General features: G+C 43.8%; 1 protein-coding gene and 1 pseudogene across 2 annotated transcripts; one reads left to right on the top strand and one right to left on the bottom strand.

Annotated features, from left to right (window-relative positions):
- The first annotated feature begins 5188 nt into the window (after positions 1–5188).
- Positions 5189–22418, top strand: NXF3 (nuclear RNA export factor 3). Of its 2 annotated transcripts, none has more exons than XM_054544891.1 (20): positions 5189–5338; positions 13354–13522; positions 13739–13892; positions 14539–14622; positions 14729–14833; positions 14958–15038; positions 15158–15227; positions 15383–15471; positions 15867–15976; positions 17615–17651; positions 18011–18079; positions 18159–18214; positions 18357–18464; positions 18585–18643; positions 18750–18865; positions 18961–19003; positions 19592–19664; positions 20477–20659; positions 21938–21998; positions 22239–22418. In XM_054544891.1, exons 1-20 carry the CDS (start codon positions 5311–5313, stop codon positions 22308–22310), a joined length of 1767 nt encoding a protein of 588 aa, XP_054400866.1. In that variant the 5' UTR covers positions 5189–5310; the 3' UTR covers positions 22311–22418. The 2 variants fall into 2 exon arrangements, with proteins under 2 accessions (XP_054400866.1, XP_024096650.2); XM_024240882.3 differs by having other exon boundaries at positions 5209–5338; positions 20477–20609.
- Positions 8709–11229, bottom strand: LOC112130893 (zinc finger protein 770-like; annotated as a pseudogene).
- Positions 22419–23238: the final 820 nt, after the last annotated feature.

Here is a 23238-nt window from a genome sequence, read left to right as displayed (position 1 = left end):
TGGTCCATTTCTTTGTGGGTTTTATGGTCCTCTGTAAAAGTGTCCAGTATCCATACCCATCTTCTTCAGCTACATTTTGGCTTCACTGTCTTGTCAAGTCTTGTTACAGTAGGTAGCTAGTCAGGCATGAGTGGGGCAGGAGAGGGCTCCCCACCCCTGCACCAGAAATGTCAGGCGACCTCTCCTTCACTCTGTGAAGGTTTGCTAAAAAATCAACTCACAAGAGGGAGATTAATGGGAGAAATGGCATGCACATTTATTGGCTTTCGTGGAGAGAATCACAGAGTGATTCCCCCCCGCCCCCTATTGGAGTACAGAGGCTTATATACTATTTCGAGGTTACAGAAAGAATGGGGACTTGGAGCATAGCCAAAAACAGGTTGTGGTGGTAAATCGGGTTATAGCTGCAAGATGGGTTATGGGAGGCAGAGAAGTGGAGGCCTGGCTGGCAAAGGTTGTCTTGTTATGTAGATGAAACATGACAGGTAGCAGCCATCAGAAACAATAGATGGTAAATATTTTGCATAGACCTTTAAGGTGTCAGACTCTTAGTTAATCTTTCTTAGATCTGGACAAAGAAAGGCTTCAGAGAAACTTTGGTTGCATCAATGCAGATTCTTTATAGATGCAAAATCTCCTACAAGAAAAGAGTTTTGTGGGGTTACTTCTGCTCATTGTGTTAATGGTGGAGGGTGTCCAGGTTCTTGGTGTCATGAACAAGGAATTGAACAAAACGCACAAACAAAGCAAGGAAGGAATGAAGGGTTTTATTGAAAATGAAAGCACACTCCACAGTGTGGGAGCGGGCCTGAGCATAGGGGCTCAAAGGCCCCGTTACAGAATTTTTGGGAGTTTAAATATCCTCTAGAGGATTCCATTGGTTACTTGGGGTATGCCCTATGTAAATGGAGAGGATGAAGTTACAAAGTCATTTACTTGGCCTATGCCCTATGGAAAGGATATTTCCTGTCATGGCTGAAGTGTGAATCAGCCTTATGTTCCCTACTTCCAGATCCTATTTCCCTGCCTCAGTTGGCTGTCTGGATAGCCATCTCAAAATATGTCAAAGAAGTATATTTTGGGGTGAAATATTTGGATTCTCTTCAGTATATTCATAAAATATTGGCATAAGACACAGTTCAAATTGCCTATTTCTTACATTTTCATGAAAAAAATAAGCTTACTAAGAATTTAAAATTTTAATTAATATATATAATTAAAATTACTAGAAATAAAAAAAATTATGTATGTAAAGTGTACAAGAAAAGTAAGGTGTGTTTTTGTTAGCGGGGGTCCTTGCTCCCAGAGCTCCCAAGATGGTGGTGGGCCACTTCCAAAATGGAGGCAGGCCATTTCCAAGATGGTGGCAAGCCTTCTGTTCTCTGATCTGAGGTTCTTGGCCTCACGGATTCCAAGGATTGGAACCTTGGGCCATGCGGTGAGTGTTATAGCTCTATTAGAAGTCGTGGGTCATGGAAAAGAACCGTGGAACCTAGTGACTAGTGTTCAGCTCAGTTAGGACGAACCCAGGCACTTAGCCATGCAGGAACAATGGCAAGCCTTTAGCCAGCTGGGGAGCAGCAATGGGCACCTCGCTGGATCAGGAGCACAGCGGACACCCTGCTGGATCCAGAGGGATGGAAGTCAGCAGCAGGTCTGCGACGGCTGCAAAACAGCAGTGGTGGATGGCGAGCGAAAGCTCAGCTCGAGCCATAACAAACACGGACCAGAAGAGTGCAGTTGCAAGATTTAATAAAGAGTGAAATAGAGTGAAAACAGAGCTCCCATAGAAGGGGAGGGGACGCAAAGGGGTTGACATTGCCGGCTCAAATGCCTGGGTTTATATCCTGATCCTTGTCCCTCCCGCTGTGCTCTCAGGCAACAGATGATTGGCTATTTCTTTACCTCCTGTTTTTGCCTAATTAGCATTTTAGTGAGCTCTCTGATTGGTCGGGTGTGAGTTAAGTTGCAAGCTCCGTGTTTAAAGGTGGATGTAGTCACCTTCCCAGCTAGGCTTAGGGATTCTTAGTCAGCCTAGGAAATCCAGCTAGTCCTGTCTCTCATTTTGGCAAGAGAAATTGTAAAAAGACATGAGAATATATTTTTGTTAAAAGAGCAAATTTCATCTAATTTGGAGGTTTTTGAAAGGATATTTCAAAATATAGATTTAGGAAGTGTTGACAAAAAGAGTCAAACTCTAAAATATTTAGAGGGATTTATTCTGAGCCAAATATGAGCAACCATGGCCCTTGACACAGCCCTCAGGAGGTCCTGAGAACATGTGCCCAAGGAGGTGGGGGTGCAGCTTGGTTTTATACATTTTAGGGAGGCATGAGACATCAATCACATACATTTAAGAAATACATTGGTTTGGTCCAGAAAGGCGGGACAATTCCAAGGTGGGGCTTCCAGGCTATCAGTAAATTTAAGGTAAATTTAAACATTTTCTGGTTGACAATTCGTTGAGGTTGTCTAAAGACCTGTGATCAATAGAAAGGAATGTCTGGGTTGTGATAAGAGGTTGTAGAGACCAAAGTTTTACTATGTAGATGAAGCTTTTAGCTAGCAGGCTTCAGAGAGAATAGGTTGTGAAATATTTCTTATCAGACTTAAAGCCTATGTTGATGTTAATGCTGAAGAGGTATGATGAGGCCTGTTCAACCCCCACTTCACATCATGACCTACAACAGTCTCTCAGGTTCAATTTTAAGAACCCTGGCTGAGGAGAAAGTCCATTCAGATGGTTGAGGGGACTTAGAATTTTATTTTTGGTTTACAGAAGGAAATACAAAGAAGGCAGGGAAGGAACCAGTAAGTAGAAGAGATTAAAAAAAAAGTTATAAGTATGAAGATGTAGTTTTGGTAAAGAAAGATGAAAAAAGTAATTTTTTCTTTTGCTTAAGAGAACTTTGTGTGGTCAAAATGATATAGGGAAAAGGAAAGTAAATTTTGCAAGTTATAGAAAGTTCACAGAATAGAAATCTCATGAAAGAAATTTTTTGTGTCATCAAGTTGCCTAAAATTAGAAGCTAATTATAAATAATATAAAGTTTTGCCAAAAATTGGCGATTAATAAAAAAAAAATGCGCTGGTGAAGGCAAGGTTTTGGGCTCCTGTGTTGGAATAACTGGGTTTTCTCAGAACATTGAGCTGTTTTTAAAAGGAAATTGTGAGAGGTTTTTCTTTACCTTTTAGGTAACTGGCCTAGGGAACAGATATTCTGTGTTTAATCAAGATAATTTCTTGGGCTTTGTGACTGTGCAATCTTTTGTCACTTCCATTTTATTTCATAGTGACCTGTGATCCTATTTTGATCAAGTATTCTAGACCACTGATAGTTGACAAACTTCTCAAATATCAAAATTAAGCATTTTTGACCTTGAAGTAACTTTGGGATATTATGACAAGCCCTAGAACTTATGAAAGTAGTTGTAAAAGAGATATTACACCAAGTCAGCTTATCTGATATGTTCATTTATATGAGAAGCACTGTCTAAATAAGGAATGATGGTTAATCTTCTTTGAGTTATATTTACGTGGATATATTATTAATGTGTGTTTCGAAATTGTATAACATTCCTAGAACTCTGATATGTCTTGGTATAAATGCTATCAGTCACAATGTTGGTTCAGAAATAACCAAATTCTTTTTGTCAACTGCATCATTATTATAATAAACTTTCATCAGGTTTTTAATAATGGCTATTTTCAGACTTCATGTCCACAGTTAATAGTATTTTTCAATAAAGAGGGGGTTTCACCATGTTGGCCAGGCTGGTCTCAAACTGCTGACCTCAAGTGATCCACCCGCCTCAGCCTCCCAAAGTGCTGGGATTGCAGGCGTGAGCCACCATGCCCAGCCTAAATCTTTATTTTTTTATAAAACAATATTATGTGAACATTTTTATAAAACGGTAAATGCTATGGTTTGAGTGTTTGTGTTCCTTCAAAATTCACGTTGAAACTTAATCCCCAATGCAACAGTATTGCAGGCTCAGGCATGGCGGGCTGCAGGTCCCGAGCCCTGCCCCGCGGGAAGGCAGCTAAGGCCTGGCGAGAAATTGAGCACAGCAGCTGCTGGCCCAGGTGCTAAGCTGCTCACTGCCCGGGGTGGCGGCGCCGGCCGGCCGCTCTGAGTGTGGGGCCCACGGAGCCCACGCCCACCCGGAACTCCAGCCGGCGCGCAAGCGCCATGCGCAGCCCCGGTTCCCGCTAGCGCCTCTCCCTCCACATCTCCCCGCAAGCTGAGGGAGCCAGCTCCGGCCTCTGCCAGCCCAGGAAGGGGCTTCCCACAGTGCAGCAGCGGGCTGAAGGGCTCCTCAAGTGCTGCCAAAGTGGGAGCCCAGGCAGAGGAAGCGCCCAGAGCGAGCGAGGGCTGTGAGAGCTGCCAGCACGCTGTCACCTCTCACTAGTTTATTCCCTCTCTCTGGCCTGAGACTTTAAGAGGATATTTCTGGCTCTAATCATTAGGAGTATCCATCTACATTGACTATACTTTATTTTGTCTTTAAGAAAATACTTGATTCTTTTCTACTTTCATTACAGTGACACACTAAACTTTGACTTTGTATTTTCCTGGTCTGTTTTTTGTATTCTCTCTCTAGGATGGGCTGTAGTTAATTCCAGTCACACGAGTATTTTCAGAACATTCTCTTACTTTGCCCTAACTTAAGTAAACCCCAAATATTATAAGAGTTTAGAAAAGCTGTGCATAGAGGGGTCACCCACCATTCCATGGTTCTCATTTCCACTTTATTTCTCCAGGTCACATCTGAATCATTCCAGACAAGGTCCTATACCTCATTAAGCTTCAGCACCTTCAGGAAGCTGGTGATTCTGAGTTGAGAGTCCCCTTGTGAGGAATACATGGAGAAAAAAGTAATGTACCAAGTACAGAGCTTGGGCTACCATAGGCACTCTGAGTCTCTGAGTCTGCAGAGTAAATGAATACAATGTAATGCACTGGAGATGACCAGCAAGCTGAGTTTTCTGTGTTTGTTTCAATAAGTATCTGGGTCCTAGGCCTCATGATTGTGATTGTTGCTAACCACCTTTGCAGGAGTGGCTACATTAGAAACATCTCCCTGGGTGTTATGCTGGCCGCAAACTTTGGGGAGTGGTAAGAACAGGAAGTTAATTCTCCTCTGACTCCTAGGACACTCCTCTCTATGCTTGGGGAAGGAACTTCCTCTAAGCAAGGCTTGAGGCTTGCTGTCGCCTTCCTCAGCAGCCCTCCTCAATCTTCTCCAAATTCCCGTTCCCAGGCCACACAGATTCTCCTCAAGAGAGCCCTGTAAGGACATTGGTAAAATGTCACTGCCTTCAGGACACAACATGGGTGAGTCGGCCAGCATGAGGCTGGAGTCTCAGGTCTCCACAGGGCAAAAGGGACTGAGCCCCCTTCCCCACCTTACACTAATCCACGTGACACCCAGCCAATCTCCCTTTGGGTGGGGATGGGCAGTGGCAAGGGCCCAGGCCTGAGTCCTGTGGCCTTCTCAGGGCCAGGGTTTGAGGTATGAGGAGGGTCACCTGAGGCAGGGGTTGGTAAAAATTAACATTCCTTGGATGTACCCTAGAGGTGGTAGTGGGGCCGGGAATACATCTTTAATCTTCACACTAACCATTCAAGGTAGATTGTATTACCCCCCACCCCCGCCCCAGAAATTTCTCAAGGCTAGCCTTATGGCCCAGCATATGACTTATTCTGGAATGTTCCATGTGTAGGTTTTCTGTGCAGTGTTCTATATCATTTAAGCAAACTTATTACTCATGCCATTTAAATCTTCTCTATGTAGCTGAATTTTTGTCTGCTAGTTTTATCTGTTACTCAGAGAGGTGTGTTAAATTCCCACATCACAGTGGTTTTAACTATTTCTCTATTTACTTAGATCAGTTTTTGCTTTGTATCTAAACATAGATTGGTCCATGTTAAGATATGCATACAAATTTAGAATTTCTTTTTTTTTTGTATAACTTGAAACTTTATTTTTAAAGTATTCTGAAATTTTTTCAATAATTTTAACCACCACTTACTTCCCTTAAGCACACACACATTTTTATCTTACAATTATAAGCCCGATTGCAGTACAAAACAAAAAACAATAATTCTACTAAGTTAGCCAGCCAATCAAACTACTTCAGTAAATAATCATGCTACAGCCTAGAGTCAAACAAAAAATTCTTCTAGTTCTCTTTAAAGATATTTATTGTTTATTTTTTCATAAAACCAAAGTAATTGATCCAACAATACTAACAGTTCTAGCATGCAACAGACCATCTAATATCTAATGTTTAATCTTCTTTTTTTTTTTTTTTGAGACGGAGTCTTGCTGTGTCGCCCAGCCTGGAGTGCAGTGGCACAATCTCGGCTCACTGCAAGCTCTGCCTCCCGGGTTCACACCATTCTCCTGCCTCAGCCTCCCGAGTAGCTGGGACTACAGGCGCCCGCCACCATGCCTGGCTAATTTTTTGTATTTTTAGTAGAGACGGGGTTTCATGGTGTTAGCCAGGATGGTCTCAATCTCCTGACCTCGTGATCCACCTGTCTCAGCCTCCCAATGTGCTGGGATTATAGGCATGAGCCACTGCGCCCAGCCTAATCTTCTTAACATGTATATTTTCATTCCTATAAAGTTTCCTTAAGAAGCTTGCAATGATAATAAAGGTAAATAGGTACAGTTGTCCCTTGGTATCCATGGGGTATTGGTTCCGGGACCCCCCCCCAACCCTGCCCACCCACAGATACCAAAAATCCAAGTATACTCAAGTCCCTTACATAAAATGGCATATTTGCATATAACCAGCGCACATCCTCCTGCATACTTTATCTCTAGACTAATACCTAATGGAATGTAAATGCTATTTAAGTAACAGCTTTTTGTATTTTTTATTTGTATTATTTTTACATTTTTTTCTCCTAATATTTTTGATCTGCAATTGGTTTAATTCACAGAGGCAGAGTCCGTGGATACGGAGGACCAACTGTGTTTTGTTATAGGTACTTCAAATAGCACTTCAGTACATCTTTGACAAAATTTTTACAATATTCCAACTTTCAATATGAAACAGCTTAAAAAGGCATGGGTCAAAAATAAAGTATAGTAGTATCACTTAGGCAAATAAAGCCTCATAATCATACAAACACAACACTGTTAGGACTCTCCCTGTTTAGGTTGGGAAAAAGAGTATATAAAATATTTCCTTCAAATAAAATCACATAAATTGCTTAGAAAAATGCCAAAATCAGTAATTTCAGACATAATAAGGAAAAAACGTTGAACATTATTGGAAAATATAAACTAGTTATTCCTTGCTTTGTGTAACAGATGAGTTCTTGAAAAGTTTTGTATTAAGCAAATTCTGTAAACCACTATCTTGCTTGCACTGGAAGAACATATCCCAAGGAAACCTAAGAGAAAGTGTTGGCTGTCTCTACATAATAAACAGGTACACTTCTACATCACTGGGTGTTTTACTCAGACTGTCATGTTTCATCTCTGTAAATTAAACCCAAGTTACTTAAAAATCACCTGTGGTAAAAGAAGCAAGCAGGTCACCCCCACCTTCTATCCCTCCCGCCTCTCCCTGCCCCAAAAGGGAGTTCTCAGATTATGATGTAAAATTTACAATTGTTCTTTTATCCACATTCTCAATAGAGGATTTTCCACTATATTTAAGTATGGTAGGACAATTACCCACCTGTTCCTCTTTTCAGCTTAGAAACATAATGGTTAATTCCTTTTATTGCTAGAAAATGTCATTCCTGAAGATTTTATAAACAAAGGCAAAGGTGAAGAACAATTTGTCATTATGAAATAAGTCCTTTGTAGTTTAGAATATTTCCCAAATCATAACAGTTCTATTTGGAATGATACCCACAACTCTACAAGCATCTTATCCCTCTACAGGAATGACTACCTTACTAATTAAAATAAAAATTTAACAAGGATCAAAATAAAATTATTTAGCATTAGACTCTTGCAAAAATAAAAACTAAAACTAGACCTAGTCATTGCCATTTGATCAAACTTAGAACAGGCTTAAATAATAGGACCACTCCATTAAAGAGGCATAAAAAGAAAATTTTACTAAAATAAATGTTAAAGTCTTATGGAGATGAAGATCTCTAGAATACAGTCTTAAGTCTATGACTACTGTTATAATTAATGAGCAAATAAATGACTTGAAATTATTCCTCTGAAAAGATAAAACTGCATACACATTATGAAAAAGACTATGGCACTTGGAAAATATTCCTGGTAAATAAACATGGTAAATGTATATGGATACATCCTAGCCTCTTGCCTACTTTTAAATTATTTTGAGAAAGATGTCACTCGCTGGGAAAAAAAAGAAAAAAAGAAACCTTAATCACCTGAAGAAGTGAAATTACCACATAGTCCTAAAAATAAATAGCTTTGAAAAGACCCATGAAAAATACTATAATTTTCTCATCCATTTTCACCTTTAGTGCCTCTGTAGTTCTTTAAATTTACAAAAAAATTCCAGTGCAATTTGAGCCACATGTGGACAAAATTATGCTTTCATATGAAATGTAAGACAAATGAAATATAGCAGGGATATGTGCTGCAGCTAAAAGCCAATTTTTGCTTCTCGATCTTTTGAGCATATGTAAAAAGAGATGGCATGTCTTAAGGAATAATTCCTTTAAAAAATGAATGTGACAATTATTTGTACAGCATCATGAATTTATATTTTTCAATACAGACACAGCATATGTTTACAATATTAAAATGCCTACTTTATAGCATCAAATCATGTTCTTGCCTCTAAAAATTAATTTGGCTGTTTCTAAAACATTGTATTAATTTTCTATGTATTCTACCTCCTTACTACGCAGGACAAACAAATGCCTGTGAAACCATTCAATTTAATGCAGGCCTCTTGATAAAAACGCATTTTAAATAATACAGGCTTTAAAAATAAGATCACCAGAGACCACAATTGTTAGTGGTTGTGACAGTTTACATAACCGAATCCAAGGCAACCACTTTCTCTTGTGGTCATTCTTTAAATTGAGTAAGTTGATGTCTCTTCCAGTGAGGAGCCTGTCCGAATGTTTTGCCACAAACTGAGCATTCAAATAGTTTCTGCCCTGCATGAATTAGGTAGTGTTTTTCCAGTTTAGATGGAGATCGGAAACCCCTCGCACAAACACTGCATTGGTACAGGAAGACATCATTTTTCTCCTGATGCTCTGAATAACTGCAAAAAGGATGGCTTTGCTCTGATTTCAAAAGTACATTAGGAAGACAGGGCTGCCTGGTGCTACCAGGAATAAAATCCTGTGAGTCTGCCTTAACTCCTGACATTTGATCTGACTCTGAGACCTCGTATTTTTGAACACCAGGAGCCTGACATTGTTGGGAATCATTATAGTTAACATTATTACGTGGATGATTAGAAAGATTGTTCAAGTTTCCAAATTCTACTTGGCAAAGGGATGCATAAGGACTCTTTTCATTATGAATCTGTTCATGCCTTTTTAAGTGAGCTGACTGTCTAAAAGATTTCCTACAAATATTACAGCCAACAGGCCTCTGTCCAGTATGAATTAAATAGTGTCTTTTTAGTTTGGATACAGAAGGAAATACCTTCTCACATTTGTCACAGGGACATATCTTATGTCTAGTACGTATGTTTTCCCTTGGAACTGAAAAACCACACTGAAGTACCTCACAGTTATTAAAGAATTCCTCACCTGATGAGCCACAGATTGACAAGTCTTTCTTATTCACTGAATTATCAATGCTTAATAAGTTTGCTGTAGTAAGGACACCTTTCATTTTTTTCCCACATTTTGGTTCTGGAACTGCTTTTGCCAAGAAAATGGCAAAGTCAATGTTTTTTTTTTATTGTCAATTGTTTTATATGTTCCATGTTTGCCAAGAGAACCCACAAATGTTCTTTGGGTTTGTTCAGAGCACGGCTCACCAGAAATACGATCACAATTTTTCAAGAAACTCTTTTTAAATACTTTTTTCCAGGATCAAAAGTTATCTAATTTTTTACTCCTAGACGTTTAAGCTTGGCCAGTATTTTTTTAACAATGGTTTTATAGTTGTAGCTTCTTTTGAACCTGCTTGGAATTTTGCCACCTCTAGCAGGAAAACACACGTGTTCATTGAGAACCTGCTGTGATTCAAAACATTTTCACACTTTGGATATTGAAAAGGGACAATATAAATTGAGCGGACATAAAGTGGATTATTCTACTCAGATTCACCAATATCACCATTTTCAAAACCACCCTGATTTGCATTTAACTTATTAGGCAGGGGGCGATATTCTGTATGCCTTTTCTTTAATAAAAGAGCCCAAAAAGCCTTATTCCTAGTATGGATTTGTTTATGCTTCAGAAGTTTGCTTTGAATCTTAAATCCTTTTTGACAAAAACAACATTGAAAAGGTCTTTCTTCTGAATGTGTAAGTTGGTGGATTTTTAAGTGAGGTGACTGTCGAAAAGATTTACTACACGAGACACATTTAAAAGGCCTCTGACCAGTATGAATAAGTACATGCCTATCAAGTTTTGTCTGTGATGGAAACATCTTGCCACAGATTGTATATGCATGAATATTCTTTCTTCTCTTCATGCTATATGTGGGGTCGGACTTAGAGCACGGGTGTAATGCCCATCTTTCCTCTGGTAAAAGTATTATACACTCCATACGTTGACTTTTCTTGCTTGGCCTTCAGCAGTCTTCTGACCTGTTTAACATTATTCTGATAGGTTTCATTGTGAAGTTGTTGGTGCTTCACAAATGTCTTCAGATTTTTTAAGTGGCGCTGACAAACACTACATTTAAAAGGCAGATTATGAGTTAGTTGATGCCTCTCTATATGAACTAGTTGTCTAAAGGTTTTATGACACACATCACATTTAAATGGCTTTTGACCAGTATGAATGAGATAGTGCCTAGCTAATTTTGATGGTGTTTCAAAGTGCTTGAAGCAAATATTGCAAATATATGGCCTGTTTCTAGGTAGTTTGTTGGCTACCACACACTGTTGAATCTTTAGCATTTTTAAATTGTTTTCAGCCATCATATTCTTCAGTGATATACTCTGATGAGCTCCATAGTGTTCCTACACCAATGTTGCCTCAAGGCTGAAAGCCTGTTGATTTTCTTGTCTTGACTAGTACTATTAAAACGATGTGAGGATTTCACGAAAGTAGGCGAACAAGAAATGAAAGACCTTAGCGGAATTAAGAGGGTCCCACCCTCCCTGGGCCTCTCTCCACTTCTCAATCGGGTTTCTGAAGTCTTCCTCACACACCTGGAGCTGGTGAGGGCCCAGGAGCCGTGAAGGCAGAGCGAGCACCTGCTTTCTTAATATCTTCTTGTTGATGTGAACCTTTATCATTATGAGTTCTTTTCTCTAGCATTTCTTAAAGTATACATTTTCTCTTATTAATATGGTTACATAAGCTTTCAGTCAGTCTGTGTAAATGGTATCCATCATGCCATTTTTCTTATTTCAAATATTCTATATTATTAAACTTTACGTGTTTCTTTTCAGGATAATTTGATGGAATTTTTTATCTAGTGTGATATTCTGTGCTTTTTAATTTGGAATACTTAAGTCTAATTTCTTTTAATGAAAATATAGGTATGATTTGGTTTAAACAGACCATATTACTATATATTTATTTTTGCCTGTTTTAAGTTCTTTTTCCACACCTCTCCTTTGAAATGATTAATAGTTTTAACTATTAAATTTTTATCTCATTTGGCTAGAAAGTGAAATATTCTGCCATTGTCGTAGTGTTTATCCTTAGGATTATAATATATATCTTTGCCCTATCACAATCCAGTGTAAATTAGTTGTGCACTGGAGTGCAGTGGCGGGATTTCGGCTCACTACAAGCTCTGCCTCCCGGGTCCATGCCAGTCTCCTGCTTCAGCCTCCTGAGTAGCTGGGACCACAGGCGCCCGCCACCATGCCTGGCTAATTTTTTTGTATTTTTAGTAGAGATGGGGTTTCACGGTGTTAGCCAGGATGGTCTCGATCTCCTGACCTCGTGATCCACCCATCTCGGCCTCCCAAAGTGCTGGGATTACAGGCATGAGCCACCGCCGGCCAGCTAATTTTTAAAAAAAATAATTTTGTAGAGGCCGGGCACGGTGGCCGACGCCTGTAATCCTAGCAGTTTGAGAGGCCAAGGTGGGCGTATCACTTGAGGTCTGGAATTTGAGACCAGCCTGGCCTGGAGGTCTGGAATTTGAGTCCCAGAAATAAGGAGAGGGAACAGTGGAGAAGTAGTGTTAGATATGCTTACCAAATCTTTTTTTTTTTTTTTTTTTTGACAGAGTCTCGCTCTGTCGCCCAGGCTGGAATGCAGTGGTGCGATCTTGGCTCACTGCAAGCTCCGCCTCCCGGGTTCACGCCATTCTCCTGCCTCAGCCTCCCGAGTAGCTGGGACTACAGGCGCCCGCCATCACGCCCAGCTAATTTTTTGTATTTTTAGTAGAGAGGGTGTTTCACCATGTTAGCCAGCATGGTCTTCATCTCCTGACCTCGTGATCCGCCTACCTCGGCTTCCCAAAGTGCTGGGATTACAGGCAAGAGCCAACGCGCCCGGCTGCGCTTACCACATCTTTTTAAATTCTCTCTTTCACTCTTTTGGTAATTAATTCCGTAATTATGTCTCTCCAAGATTCATTCTGGATATTTTCTTCAGCAATGTTTTCATTTATCTGATTCTTCTTTGAGGCAGGGAACTTGCCTTTGACCCTTGAGCCATAATAGCAAATTTTTAGGGTAGATTTTATTGTTCTCCAGTTAAAGGTGGGAATTGAGGGTTACAGATGATAAGCAATTTGTTCCAGGTTACTCAGCCTGAAAAGGGCAGAGCAAGGACTGTCATCATAGATTAGTATCACCTAAACCCAAACCCTTTCTGCTGTGCTTATTTTCTCCTTGGCTGTTAATGTTCCCCAACTCTCATCTCCCAGGAGGTGAAACCACAGTGAAGTCTTTCAACTTTTTTTGGCACTGTGATATATTTCTTTCTAGATTATAAAAATCACCAGCCTGGGCAACACAGAGAGACCCCATCTCTAAAAAAAAAAAAAAATTAGCCAGATGTGGTGGCACGTGTCTGTAGTCCCAGCTACTTGAGAGGCTGAGGTGGGATGATCTCTTGAGCCACAGAGGACAAGGCCGCAGTGAGCGGTGATCATGCCACTGCACTACAGCCTGGGCAGTAGAGCCAGATCCTGACTCTAAATAAATAAATATCAGTGAATTTTTTCATTATCCATTATATTTTCCCAAGATTTTTTTCTGGTATTCTAAGTGTTGATGTGCTGTTCTCAATTTAAGGTCACACTGATCAAGTTGTTCAAAGAAGAGCAAGATGTTGGGATATTTACCAAAGGAGATTTAGCAGTAGGTCTGAACCTGTCAATCCTGGCATGCATTCTTCATCCCATCAGCAGCAAGATGGAGATGCAGCAATGCATGGTGCCCACATGGACTCTCCAGTAAGATAGTAAGTGACCAGTCAGCATGGCTGGAATGTACCGGCCAGTGAAATACATAACTCTGTAGCTGAATATGTCATTCTTTCCAACTTGACAGAGAGAGGAATGACAGAACTCGATTAATGGTTGATTTAACTTCATTGTAGCCCTGGAATCAGTGGATCAAATGTGTATAAAATACTTTCGGAGCATATGTGAACTACCTTTTCTCCACTTGCTCACAGCACTCCCTATGCTATTTCACCCTATAATCGGAAAGGCAGTTTTCGTAAACAAGACCAAACCCATGTTAACATGGAGAGAGAGCAAAAACCTCCAGAGAGAAGAATGGAGGGGAACATGCCGGATGGGACCTTAGGTAGCTGGTTCAAGATCACAGTGAGTGTCCTGGCAAAATGGATCTAATGTTCAGAAGGAGAACAGGGGGAATTGTGTTGGATTTGTGTAGACACTAGATACTTTTGTAAGGGCAGGAAAGTATGTAATCTGCCCTTTATTACTAGGAGTTAACATCCTAGATCATCTTAAGAGTAAATTCAGAGAAGCAATGTAAGGGGAACAGACTGACTGCAGAGAGAGCGGAAGAGGTTTACAATCAAAGGAGGAAACGAATGCTAAGGAGATAGAGTATCTCCACACCAGATGCTTCAGTTTAGCTCAAACTAAGTGTGTGAGGGGTTGAATTAGTGGGGTCCTTGTCAAAGGGGCAGGCCTGGTCTGCCTTAGGTAGATTCTTGTGGGACTTTATAAAAGAAAGCTCATATTAAACATCTTAAATTGATTATTTTAAGAAAACTGTTTGAATAGTGAGAAAGGGTATTTAGGAAATCCCTGTTTGGTTAGAAATAATAGATATTAGAAATAATGAAAGAAATAATAATGAAATACATAAGTTAGCAATAATGGATGTTGTCCTATCTTAAATTATTTTAAAGTCTGAAAGGAACATATTTAGGTCCGCTTTTAACGTTTAATTCCATTATGTCAGTCTCCTTTCCTCACTCATTCTTTCTTTCACTCATAGGTTCCCTTCGGCATAAAATACAATGAGAAGTGGCTGCTGAATTTGATTCAGAACGAATGTAGTGTACCCTTCGTCCCAGTTGAGGTAAGAAAGGACCGTGAGGCAGACGAGAGAAAACAGGACAGGTTGGGGGCTGGATGAGCAGAGACTCTAGCCTCATATTTCATTTCTCTTGCAACTCTCCCTATAGTTTCACTATGAAAACATGCATGCCAGCTTCTTTGTGGAGAATGCCAGCATCGCCTGTGCACTGAAGAATGTCAGTGGCAAGATTTGGGATGAGAATAATGAAAAGGTGTGTATCAAATGAATGACCAGGGCTAGCATCGAGCAAGAGGGCAGGGCAAGGGTGAGGTCTTGCTTGATCTTGGGGCTCAGAGTTCCTAGTGTTTACTCAGCCTGTCTTGGGTTTTCTGCAGATATCAATCTTTGTCAACCCTGCTGGTATACCCCACTTTGTGCAGAGGGAGCTAAAGTCAGAAAAGGTGGAGCAGATAAAGGTAATACAGACTCACGGCAAGTTGTTCACACAAAGCCAGACCCACTGCTTCTTCCCCACCTATTGCCCCCTTCACCACCTCAACTTCAGAGCCTCTGAAACCCATCTCTAACTCTGCAGCTGGCCGTGAACCAACCGTGTGATGTCTCCCAGGAAGCTCTTGATATCCAGAGACTCCCATTTTACCCAGGTATGGCTGAGAAAGTAATTCTATGGCAGATGAGGGCAGAGGTGTCTGTGTGAGATGGAGACTTATGGTTGATACCTTGGGGAGGGGTTACTGCTGATGCTGTACCAGGCGGGTCCCTCTCAGACTTCTGATTTTCTCCTCTCTGCTATCTGGAGACATGATGAACCATGATACTACAATGGCATCGAATCCTAGAAAGTGCATGGCTGCCTCCCTGCACGTCCATGAAAAGAACATACCTACGGTGAGGCCTTAGGCTCATGCTGGGATTGAGGGTGAAGGTGGAAGAGATTAGCTAGGAGGCTAATTGGTCTAAGATATCCCTTGTTGGGGGCCTTCACTCTTAATTCTTAATTCATTCCTCCCCATAGCTTTTGCCCTTGAACCCAAACAGCAACAAAGCCTACCAGATGCTTGACATTATGCCAAAGGCCCCCAACATTAACAAGCTGAATTTCTTGAAAAATAAAATGAGGTGTAACACTCAGATAGTTCTTTGAAGAAAAACGGGGAGGAGGATTCATTACGGTAATGACAAGAGGCAAGGAAGTGGATTTGTTGGCAAGGGAGGAGACTGAGGGTGCAGGGCCCTCCAGCTGCTCTTTCCTGAGTCTATGTGGTTCTTCTGCATAATTGCAGGTGATGTCTTCAGGGGAGATGGACAAGTGGAAAGGGATAGAGCCAGGAGAGAAGTGTGCGGACAGAAGCCCAGTGTGCACAACCTTATCGGATAACTCCAGCAACATAAAGTCAGTTGTACCCTCTGTCACCACCTGGGACCCTGACCTGTGTTTGATAGTGCCCTTCTGCAGTAGAAGGCAGCACTGGTCTTCTGGGAGGACCACAGACCCTCTCCTTCCCCCTCGCCCCACTCCTCTCTCTGTGTCACTCATTCGTCTGTGCTTAGAGGTCTCCTTTCCTTCCTCTGACATGGTCCCCTTTTCACCTACTCTGGGATGCGTTTCCCACCTGTCTCCACCCAGCCTCCTCCAGCATGCCCTCTGTGAGTGTGCTCCAGGAAGCGGGGCTCCCCCACTTCCCCAGGACCAGCAGTATTCAGGTTCTGGTGCCCTGGACCTAGAAGAGTCCTTTAGTCCAGGGCCTCATGCTGAGACAGGCCTTCCTGCCTCCATGCTAAGATGGGGCTTCCCTCCCCTGTCCCGAGAGGGGTTCTCCTTCTCTTGCTCCAAAAAGGTCCCCTCTCCTGTCCCAGGCTGGCATGGGGGCTTCCCTGCCCCATACTGAGGGTCGAGGCCCTGGGTGGCTGCTGTCATGCCATCTCTTCCTTTGGCCAATGCCAGGAGCTGGGCCCTCCTTGGGGAGAAACCTGGGTTTCCTGAGTCAAGGGACCAGAAGCAGGCCACGTTCCTGAGGCAGGAGTGGAAGGCAGAGGGCAGAGGAGGTTGAGGAGACAGAAGGACAGGCCTCTCAGGGCACTGCCCCTCCTTCCCTCCACACCTCACATCGTCCTGCCTGGGTCCTCAGAGGAGCTCTGGGTAGTTTGAGACGGGTAACATTCCTCGGTCAAGGCGTCAGCACAGAGGGGCACAGGAGTCAGGGACCATCAGAAGAGAATGCAGTGGTCGGGAGAGGGGGTCCCCAGACTCTGAACCCCATGCTGAGCTGGGGCCTGACCCTTCACTTCTCCCGGGAGAAGGTCTCCTATCCCTGTGGCTGCTCTGTTTCCCATGCTCAGCTCAGACTGAGCTTACACAGGTGAGAAAGGCTCCAGCTGCATTTAGTGGGTCCCAGCCCAACAGGTGCATGTTTTCCTTTCCTGCCTCGGTCCCCAGGGCCAGCCGGGGCCAGTGAGGGAAAGGGCTGCAGCAGGGGAGCCCTTTTCTTCTCTCTTCCTCCCTGAACTCCACCACCACGGTAGAGCATCTTTCCCTTCTCTTTGCTTTGCATCCTGTTTCTCCATTGTCTCTCCTCTCATATGTCTCGCCTGTCTCTCCCTCCCCTACCTTCACCCCGTTTCTGCCATCATTCCCCTGCCTTCCCCTTCTGCCTCCTGAGCCTGCATCACTCGCCTCCCTGTCCCAGCATCCTGGGCCATCCCTAAGAACTGACCTGGTCTTGGCCAGGGCCAGGCCAGGCAGATTGATGGACAGCCAGTGAGGTAGCAGAGCCCTGCACTCCCACCCCATTTCCTACTCCCTGCAGTGCCTTCAGTGGGGACTTGGACAAAGGTGAGAGAGGGATGGAGGGAGGGGAAGAAAGTCCTGAAGCCTGGGCTCCCAATGCTGCCCGGGGCTGCAGAGGCAGGAACTTTGGATTGTAGGTGGACACACTGCACTGTGTCTCTGACGTAGGTGTGATTGCTCCCATGAGGAGGACAGCTCCACAGTTTCATTTACCGTTGTCCATTTTGTTTTGATTTTCGGCAGCTCCATCCTGGAATTGTTCCCCAAATTATTATGCCTGGTAAGTGTATTCCTGGATCATTGACTTTCCTAATTGGGACTGATGCTGCCCCCAACTGCCCCAAACCCCTTTAGATATTGTCCCAGTTACATTTTTGGAGCTAACCCTTAAACCTCAAGGGAGTGGGGGAAGGGGATACAGACCCATGTGGGAACTTGGCAGAGCCTATGGAGCTTCTTCACACAAGTTCACAACAGGCTTCATGTGGCGGCAATCCCGACTGTAGTCTTGCCCATGTAATTTCCAGAACGCTTTCACACCTGATTTCTGATCTCACCCTCTCCTGGGTCTATCCTTTTCCGTAATTTTCTGTGCCACCTCCCTACTTTGCACTATTGACTTCCTCTTGCCTTCCCCAGGATGGCCAGCAGTCACCCAGAGCAACTCTATGTGGTACTGAAGCCCACAAGAGGTTACCAACCTGTAAGGTAAGAAGAGAGGATCCAGCAGGGTGGTGCATGAGAAAGGGGGGGTACCATCTGTGGTCCTGGGGACTCTTTATTCCAGGGAGGCTTCTTTGGATCTGAGATGTTGAAGAATCTGGTCCTGCAATTCCTGCAGCAGTAAGTATCCCTGGGACTCTGAGGCAAGAGAGGGCTAGGTCAGATGAATTTACCCAAGTACAAGTCTGCCTACAGTGAGACTTTGAAGTCTCATTTGGCACCCATGCCACAGAGTTAGCCTGTCCTCACTGGTCTCCAACAGGTATTACTTGATCTATGACTCTGGAGATCGACAGGGTCTCCTTAGTGCTTACCACGATGAGGCCTGCTTCTCCATGAGCATTCCCTTCAATCCTGAGGACTCAGCCCCGTGAGTATCACAGCTCGGACCCTGGTCCAGGGCCATGTGACTCCCCTGCAGAAAGACACCAGCTCCTGGAGATGCCTGCACTGGCCAGAGCACCCACTCCTGCTCCTCTTTTTCTCCTAGGAGCAGCTTGTGCAAGTACTTCAAGGATAGCAGGAATATAAAAATTACCAAGGACCCCTGTAAGTGTGTGATGGAGAAGACTGGGCAGGGTAAGGGGGTGTGACAGGAACAATCACACAACTGGGGTGTGACAGCCCCCCAAATCCTTGCTTCTCTTCTCTACAGACCTGCGGGGGGAGCTGCTGAAGCACACAAAACGTGATATTGTGGACTCCCTCAGTGCGTTGCCTAAAACTCAGCATGACCTCAGCTCCTTCCTGGTGGACATGTGGTGTCAGACGGTGAGCACCTGCTTCCTCCCTTGGGCAGGCCCAGAAAGCCAGAAGTGGGTAGGAGGTTAAGGGGGATCCTGAGCACCTGAGATCTTCCCTTTCAGGAATGGATGCTCTGCTTTTCTGTCAACGGGATGTTCAAGGAAGGTGAGTGTCTGTAGAGTCCCTTCCCCAAATCCCCCACTGCTCCCTCCCCATGGCTGGGCTCCGTCTCAGAACTCCCCCAGCTTCCCTCATTTCGTTCCTTTCCTTCCTCTTGTTCCCTCCGTGTTTTCCCACCCCAACTCTGCCCACAAACCACCCTGATCTGACCTAGGTCCATGCCTGTCAGCCCTGCACAGCTCAGGCTTGCGTTAAGCACACAGACCGTGGAGTCTGACAGCTCTCATCCCAGGTCCTTACTCTGAACTTGTGCTAGTTACTTAACTCTTCAGTTTCCTCATTTGCAGAATTGGGCTAATAATAACCCATCTCTTGGGCTACTGTGAAATAGGAATTAAGTGAACTTGTGGTTTTCACAGGGCCCCACACATGATAGGGGCCCTATCACTAGGAGCGGATTATTCCTGTTGTTGCCCTCCCCATTCCTACCACATCCGCCTGACTCCAAGTGAACAACTGTCCTGGTCTGGCCCCCTTCTGTGTGAGTGTCAAGCAAGACTCTGATTGGGGAACACCGTGTGAGCATGTAAAGCCTGTGCAACTCTAAGGCAATGTTGTTTGTTGTCTTTGAAGTGGAAGGACAGTCTCAGGGTTCTGTTCTCGCCTTCACCCGGACCTTCATTGCTACCCCTGGCAGCAGTTCCAGGTTAGTGCTGTGTTGTGGGTGGGAGCACCCATCCCAACCTGGGGCCAGTGGTGTGGGAATGTGGTGGTGCAGTCCTCGGGGTGTTCTCAATGTTGTAAAAAACCAACAGTTTAGTCTAATAGTTAAGAGTATGGGCCAGGAGCAGTGGCTCACGCCTGTAATCCCAGTATTTTAGGAAGCTGATGGTGGAAGGATTGCTTGAGCCCGAGAGTTTGAGACCAGCCTAGGCAACACAGTGAGACTGTCTCTACAAAAAAACTAAAAATTAACTGGGTGTGGTGGTGTGCATCTATCATCCTGCCATTCAGGAAGTTGAGGTGGAAGGATCTTGAGCCCAGGAGGTTGAGGCTGCAGTGAGCCTAGATCACATCAGTGCACTCCAGCCTGAGTGAGACCCTGTATTGAAAAAAATTTTTAAAGATGTGTGGGCTCTGGAGTCAGAGTATGAGTTCTTTCCTGATGCAATACTCACTGTGACTTTGGTCAAGGCATGTGACCTCTTTGTAGTTCAGAATCTTCCTTTGAAACGGGTGATTACACTGTCCACTCCCTTGGGCTATTGTAAAGGGCAAATGTGAGTGTAAAACCATCCTTGGGTTGTAGGTAAACCTACAAAACTGGTGAAGCATGTAGGCAATCTCTCCAAAGGTGGGCTCTGTGGGAGGGTTAGAGGGTACCAGCCAAAAAGCTAGGAGGGAGGCACAGTAGAGGTATCGAAGAAATCAGGTTGCTGAACAGCAGGAAAAAGATCCTTGTAGGGGGTGGGGAGATGTCCTTCTGTCCGGCTACCTGATGGTCCATTTTTCCTCCAGTCTGTGCATCGTGAATGACAAGCTCTTTGTGTGGGATACCGGCCACCAAGGGACCCAGAGTGCCTTGTTCACCCCAGTGCCCACAGCCTTCTCCAGCTCCGTGCCTGCCTTCTCACAGGAGCAGCAGAAAACGGTGCAGGTTTTCTCTGCCCAGTCTGGGATGAACTACCAGTTGCCTCAGAAGTGAGTGCTGGGCCGGGCGCGGTGGCTCACGCCTGTAATCCCAGCACTTTGGGAGGCCGAGGCGGGCGAATCACGAGGTCAGGAGATTGAGACCATCCTGGCTAACACGGTGAAACCCCGTCTCTACTAAAAATACAAAAAAAATTAGCCGGGCGTGGTGGCGGGCGCCTGTAGTCCCAGCTACTTGGGAGGCTGAGGCAGGAGAATGGCGTGAACCCGGGAGGCGGAGCTCGCAGTGAGCAGAGATTGCTCCACTGCACTCCAGCCTGGGCAACAGAGCAAGACTCCGTCTCAAAAAAAAAAAAAAAAAAAGAAGTGAGTGCTGAGTGTGTATGGTGATTAGTGATTGGTATGCGCTGGGAGGAGCAGGGGAGTGAATAATGAGAACTTGCAGATAGTTGGCTTTGCTTCTTTATTTCACTCAGTATCACACTGTACATTTCCCTCTTGATACATATTCAGCTACTTAGTTATTTTGAACAGGTGTACAGTACTTCTCTGAATTCTGTCAATCGAGAAAAATGATGAGACAAGTCTCAATCATTTTAGGAGGTTTATTTGCCAAAGTTAAGGACATGTGCCCGGGAGACAGGTCTATGCCTTTCAAAGATGACTTTGAGGACTCCAGATTTAAAGGGGAAAGGATAGGATATTGAGAAGTACACAGTTTTCATGTAAGGGGGAGGGTAGGGAAAGAAAGTTACTCATGCTTTTGTCTGGCTCAGTGAATCTGCATTTTTTTATATAAGATGACATAGAGAAAATGGGGCGGGGGAACAATCAGATAAGCATTTGTGTCTGGTGGATGGGGGGTGACTGTACCTGTAAAGATAAGCTATCAATTTACATTGTCATGGTGAAATTTTAACAGAAACACCTTACGGCAAAGATGTTGCAGCTCACGAGGAATTTCCTTGCGGACAAAATATGGGGGAGGCGTGTAGCTTTTCATCTTATAGCCATCTTATTTAGGAACCAAAAGGGGAGGCAGGTTTGCATGACCCAGTTCCCAGCTTGACTTTTACCTTTAGCTTAGTGATTTTGGGACCCCAAGATTTATTTTCCTTTCACAGTTCCATGGATCCTGTTCCTTTGTTGGTAGACATTTGGCTTTTCAGGGTTGGTAGACATTTGGCTTTTCACAGGGTTCCTTCTGCTGCAACAAATTCCAGAAAACACAGACATGTTTCGGTTGCATAGATTAAGTAATGGCATTGTATTGTCAGAGTGTCTCCACTTGGGTCCTAATGGATGCTACCTGTCCTTCCTCCACCACAGCTGCCTTCATAACAACCAGTGTGACTACGTCAGAGCTCCTCATGTTCTTGCACGGCCCAAGGTGAGGTCTAGGAATTCAGGCCAAGTGAGCAGAGGTTGGGTGGCCTGGGGATGGAACTTGGGCTTCCGGTTCTGCTGATCTCCCAGCTCCCTCCTGCACTTCCTCTCGGCCAAGGGCAAGATCCTAGAGAAGGCCCTCACACAGACTGACCTAGGATCCTGAAAACAAAGCCCTAAGAGGAAATCCTTAAGTGTCATAATCTTCAGCCTCATCGTCTTCCCTGTATTTTTGTTCCAATAGATGTATTTCCCTGTGACTGAACCAGGAGATCTGGCTGGAGCTAAGAAGCCGAAGCCCAACTCACAGGGCTGACTCTCATCCTTCCAAAGGGGCCAGTTGTTCTGTGCACTTGTCCACCCCTGTTACCCCCAGGATCTCTGTTCGTTTTCACAATAAAGAATGATGTGTTGTTATGTCAAATCCCTGCAAAATCCATTTGATTCAGGCATTATTATCTCTGTTCTATGGAAAAGGAAAGGGATATTCAGAGAGAATGAGTAATTCCTGGGAAATCCTAGAGTAGAATCTCAAATCTTGGACCCACCCTTAGGATAGAGCTGTGCTCCAGAGGGCCATGTGGCTTCAAAGGTGGGGAGTGCTCTCTAACCCTGTTAAGCCTGGAGGCTAATGTTCTATGTCCCTAGTGCATCAAGTAAGATATTTTTTATGCAGAGAACGTTATTACTTTCTTAGCCATACGAATCTATTCAAATTTAAACACAACCCATTTGGGGAAAAATAGCATTAAAGAATGCACGAAAACCTGGGAAGAAAAAATTGCCCACGTATATGATGGACATAGGATTAATAGCCTTCATATATAGAGAAATCAGTAGAGAGAAGGGAAAGTGATATCAATCTCAAATTGTTATAAAAAGCAATTGCGGCTGGGCACAGTGGCTCAAGCCTGTAATCCCAGCACCTTGGGAGGCTGAGGCAGGCAGATCACTTGTCAGGTGTTCGAGACCAGCCTGACCAAAATGGTGAAACCTTGTCTCTACTAAAACTACAAAAATTAGCCGGGTATGGTGATGCATACCTGTAGTCCCAGCTACTCGGGAGGCTGAGGCAGGAGAATCACTTGAACCCAGGAAACGGAGGTTGCACTGAACTGAGATTACACTACTGCACTCCAGCCTGGGTGACAGAGCAAGACCCTGTCTCCAAAATAATAATAATAATAATGTAAAAATAAAAAATAAAAAGCAATTGCAATGGCCCCCCAAAATCTATGAAAAGC

This window comes from Pongo abelii, chromosome X (assembly GCF_028885655.2).
Source record: "Pongo abelii isolate AG06213 chromosome X, NHGRI_mPonAbe1-v2.0_pri, whole genome shotgun sequence".
In the NCBI taxonomy this organism is placed as follows: Eukaryota; Metazoa; Chordata; class Mammalia; order Primates; family Hominidae; genus Pongo; species Pongo abelii.
Note: the sequence above shows the minus strand (reverse complement) of the source record. Positions and strands in the feature narration are given on the sequence as shown.

Coding starts and splice junctions, on each gene's coding strand:
- NXF3 (XM_054544891.1), top strand. CDS start 5,311: ATGTCACTGCCTTCAGGACACAACATGG. Junction 18,215..18,356: donor GTCCTGCAATTCCTGCAGCA/GTAAGTATCCCT, acceptor GGTCTCCAACAG/GTATTACTTGATCTATGACT. Junction 20,660..21,937: donor AACTACCAGTTGCCTCAGAA/GTGAGTGCTGGG, acceptor CCTCCACCACAG/CTGCCTTCATAACAACCAGT.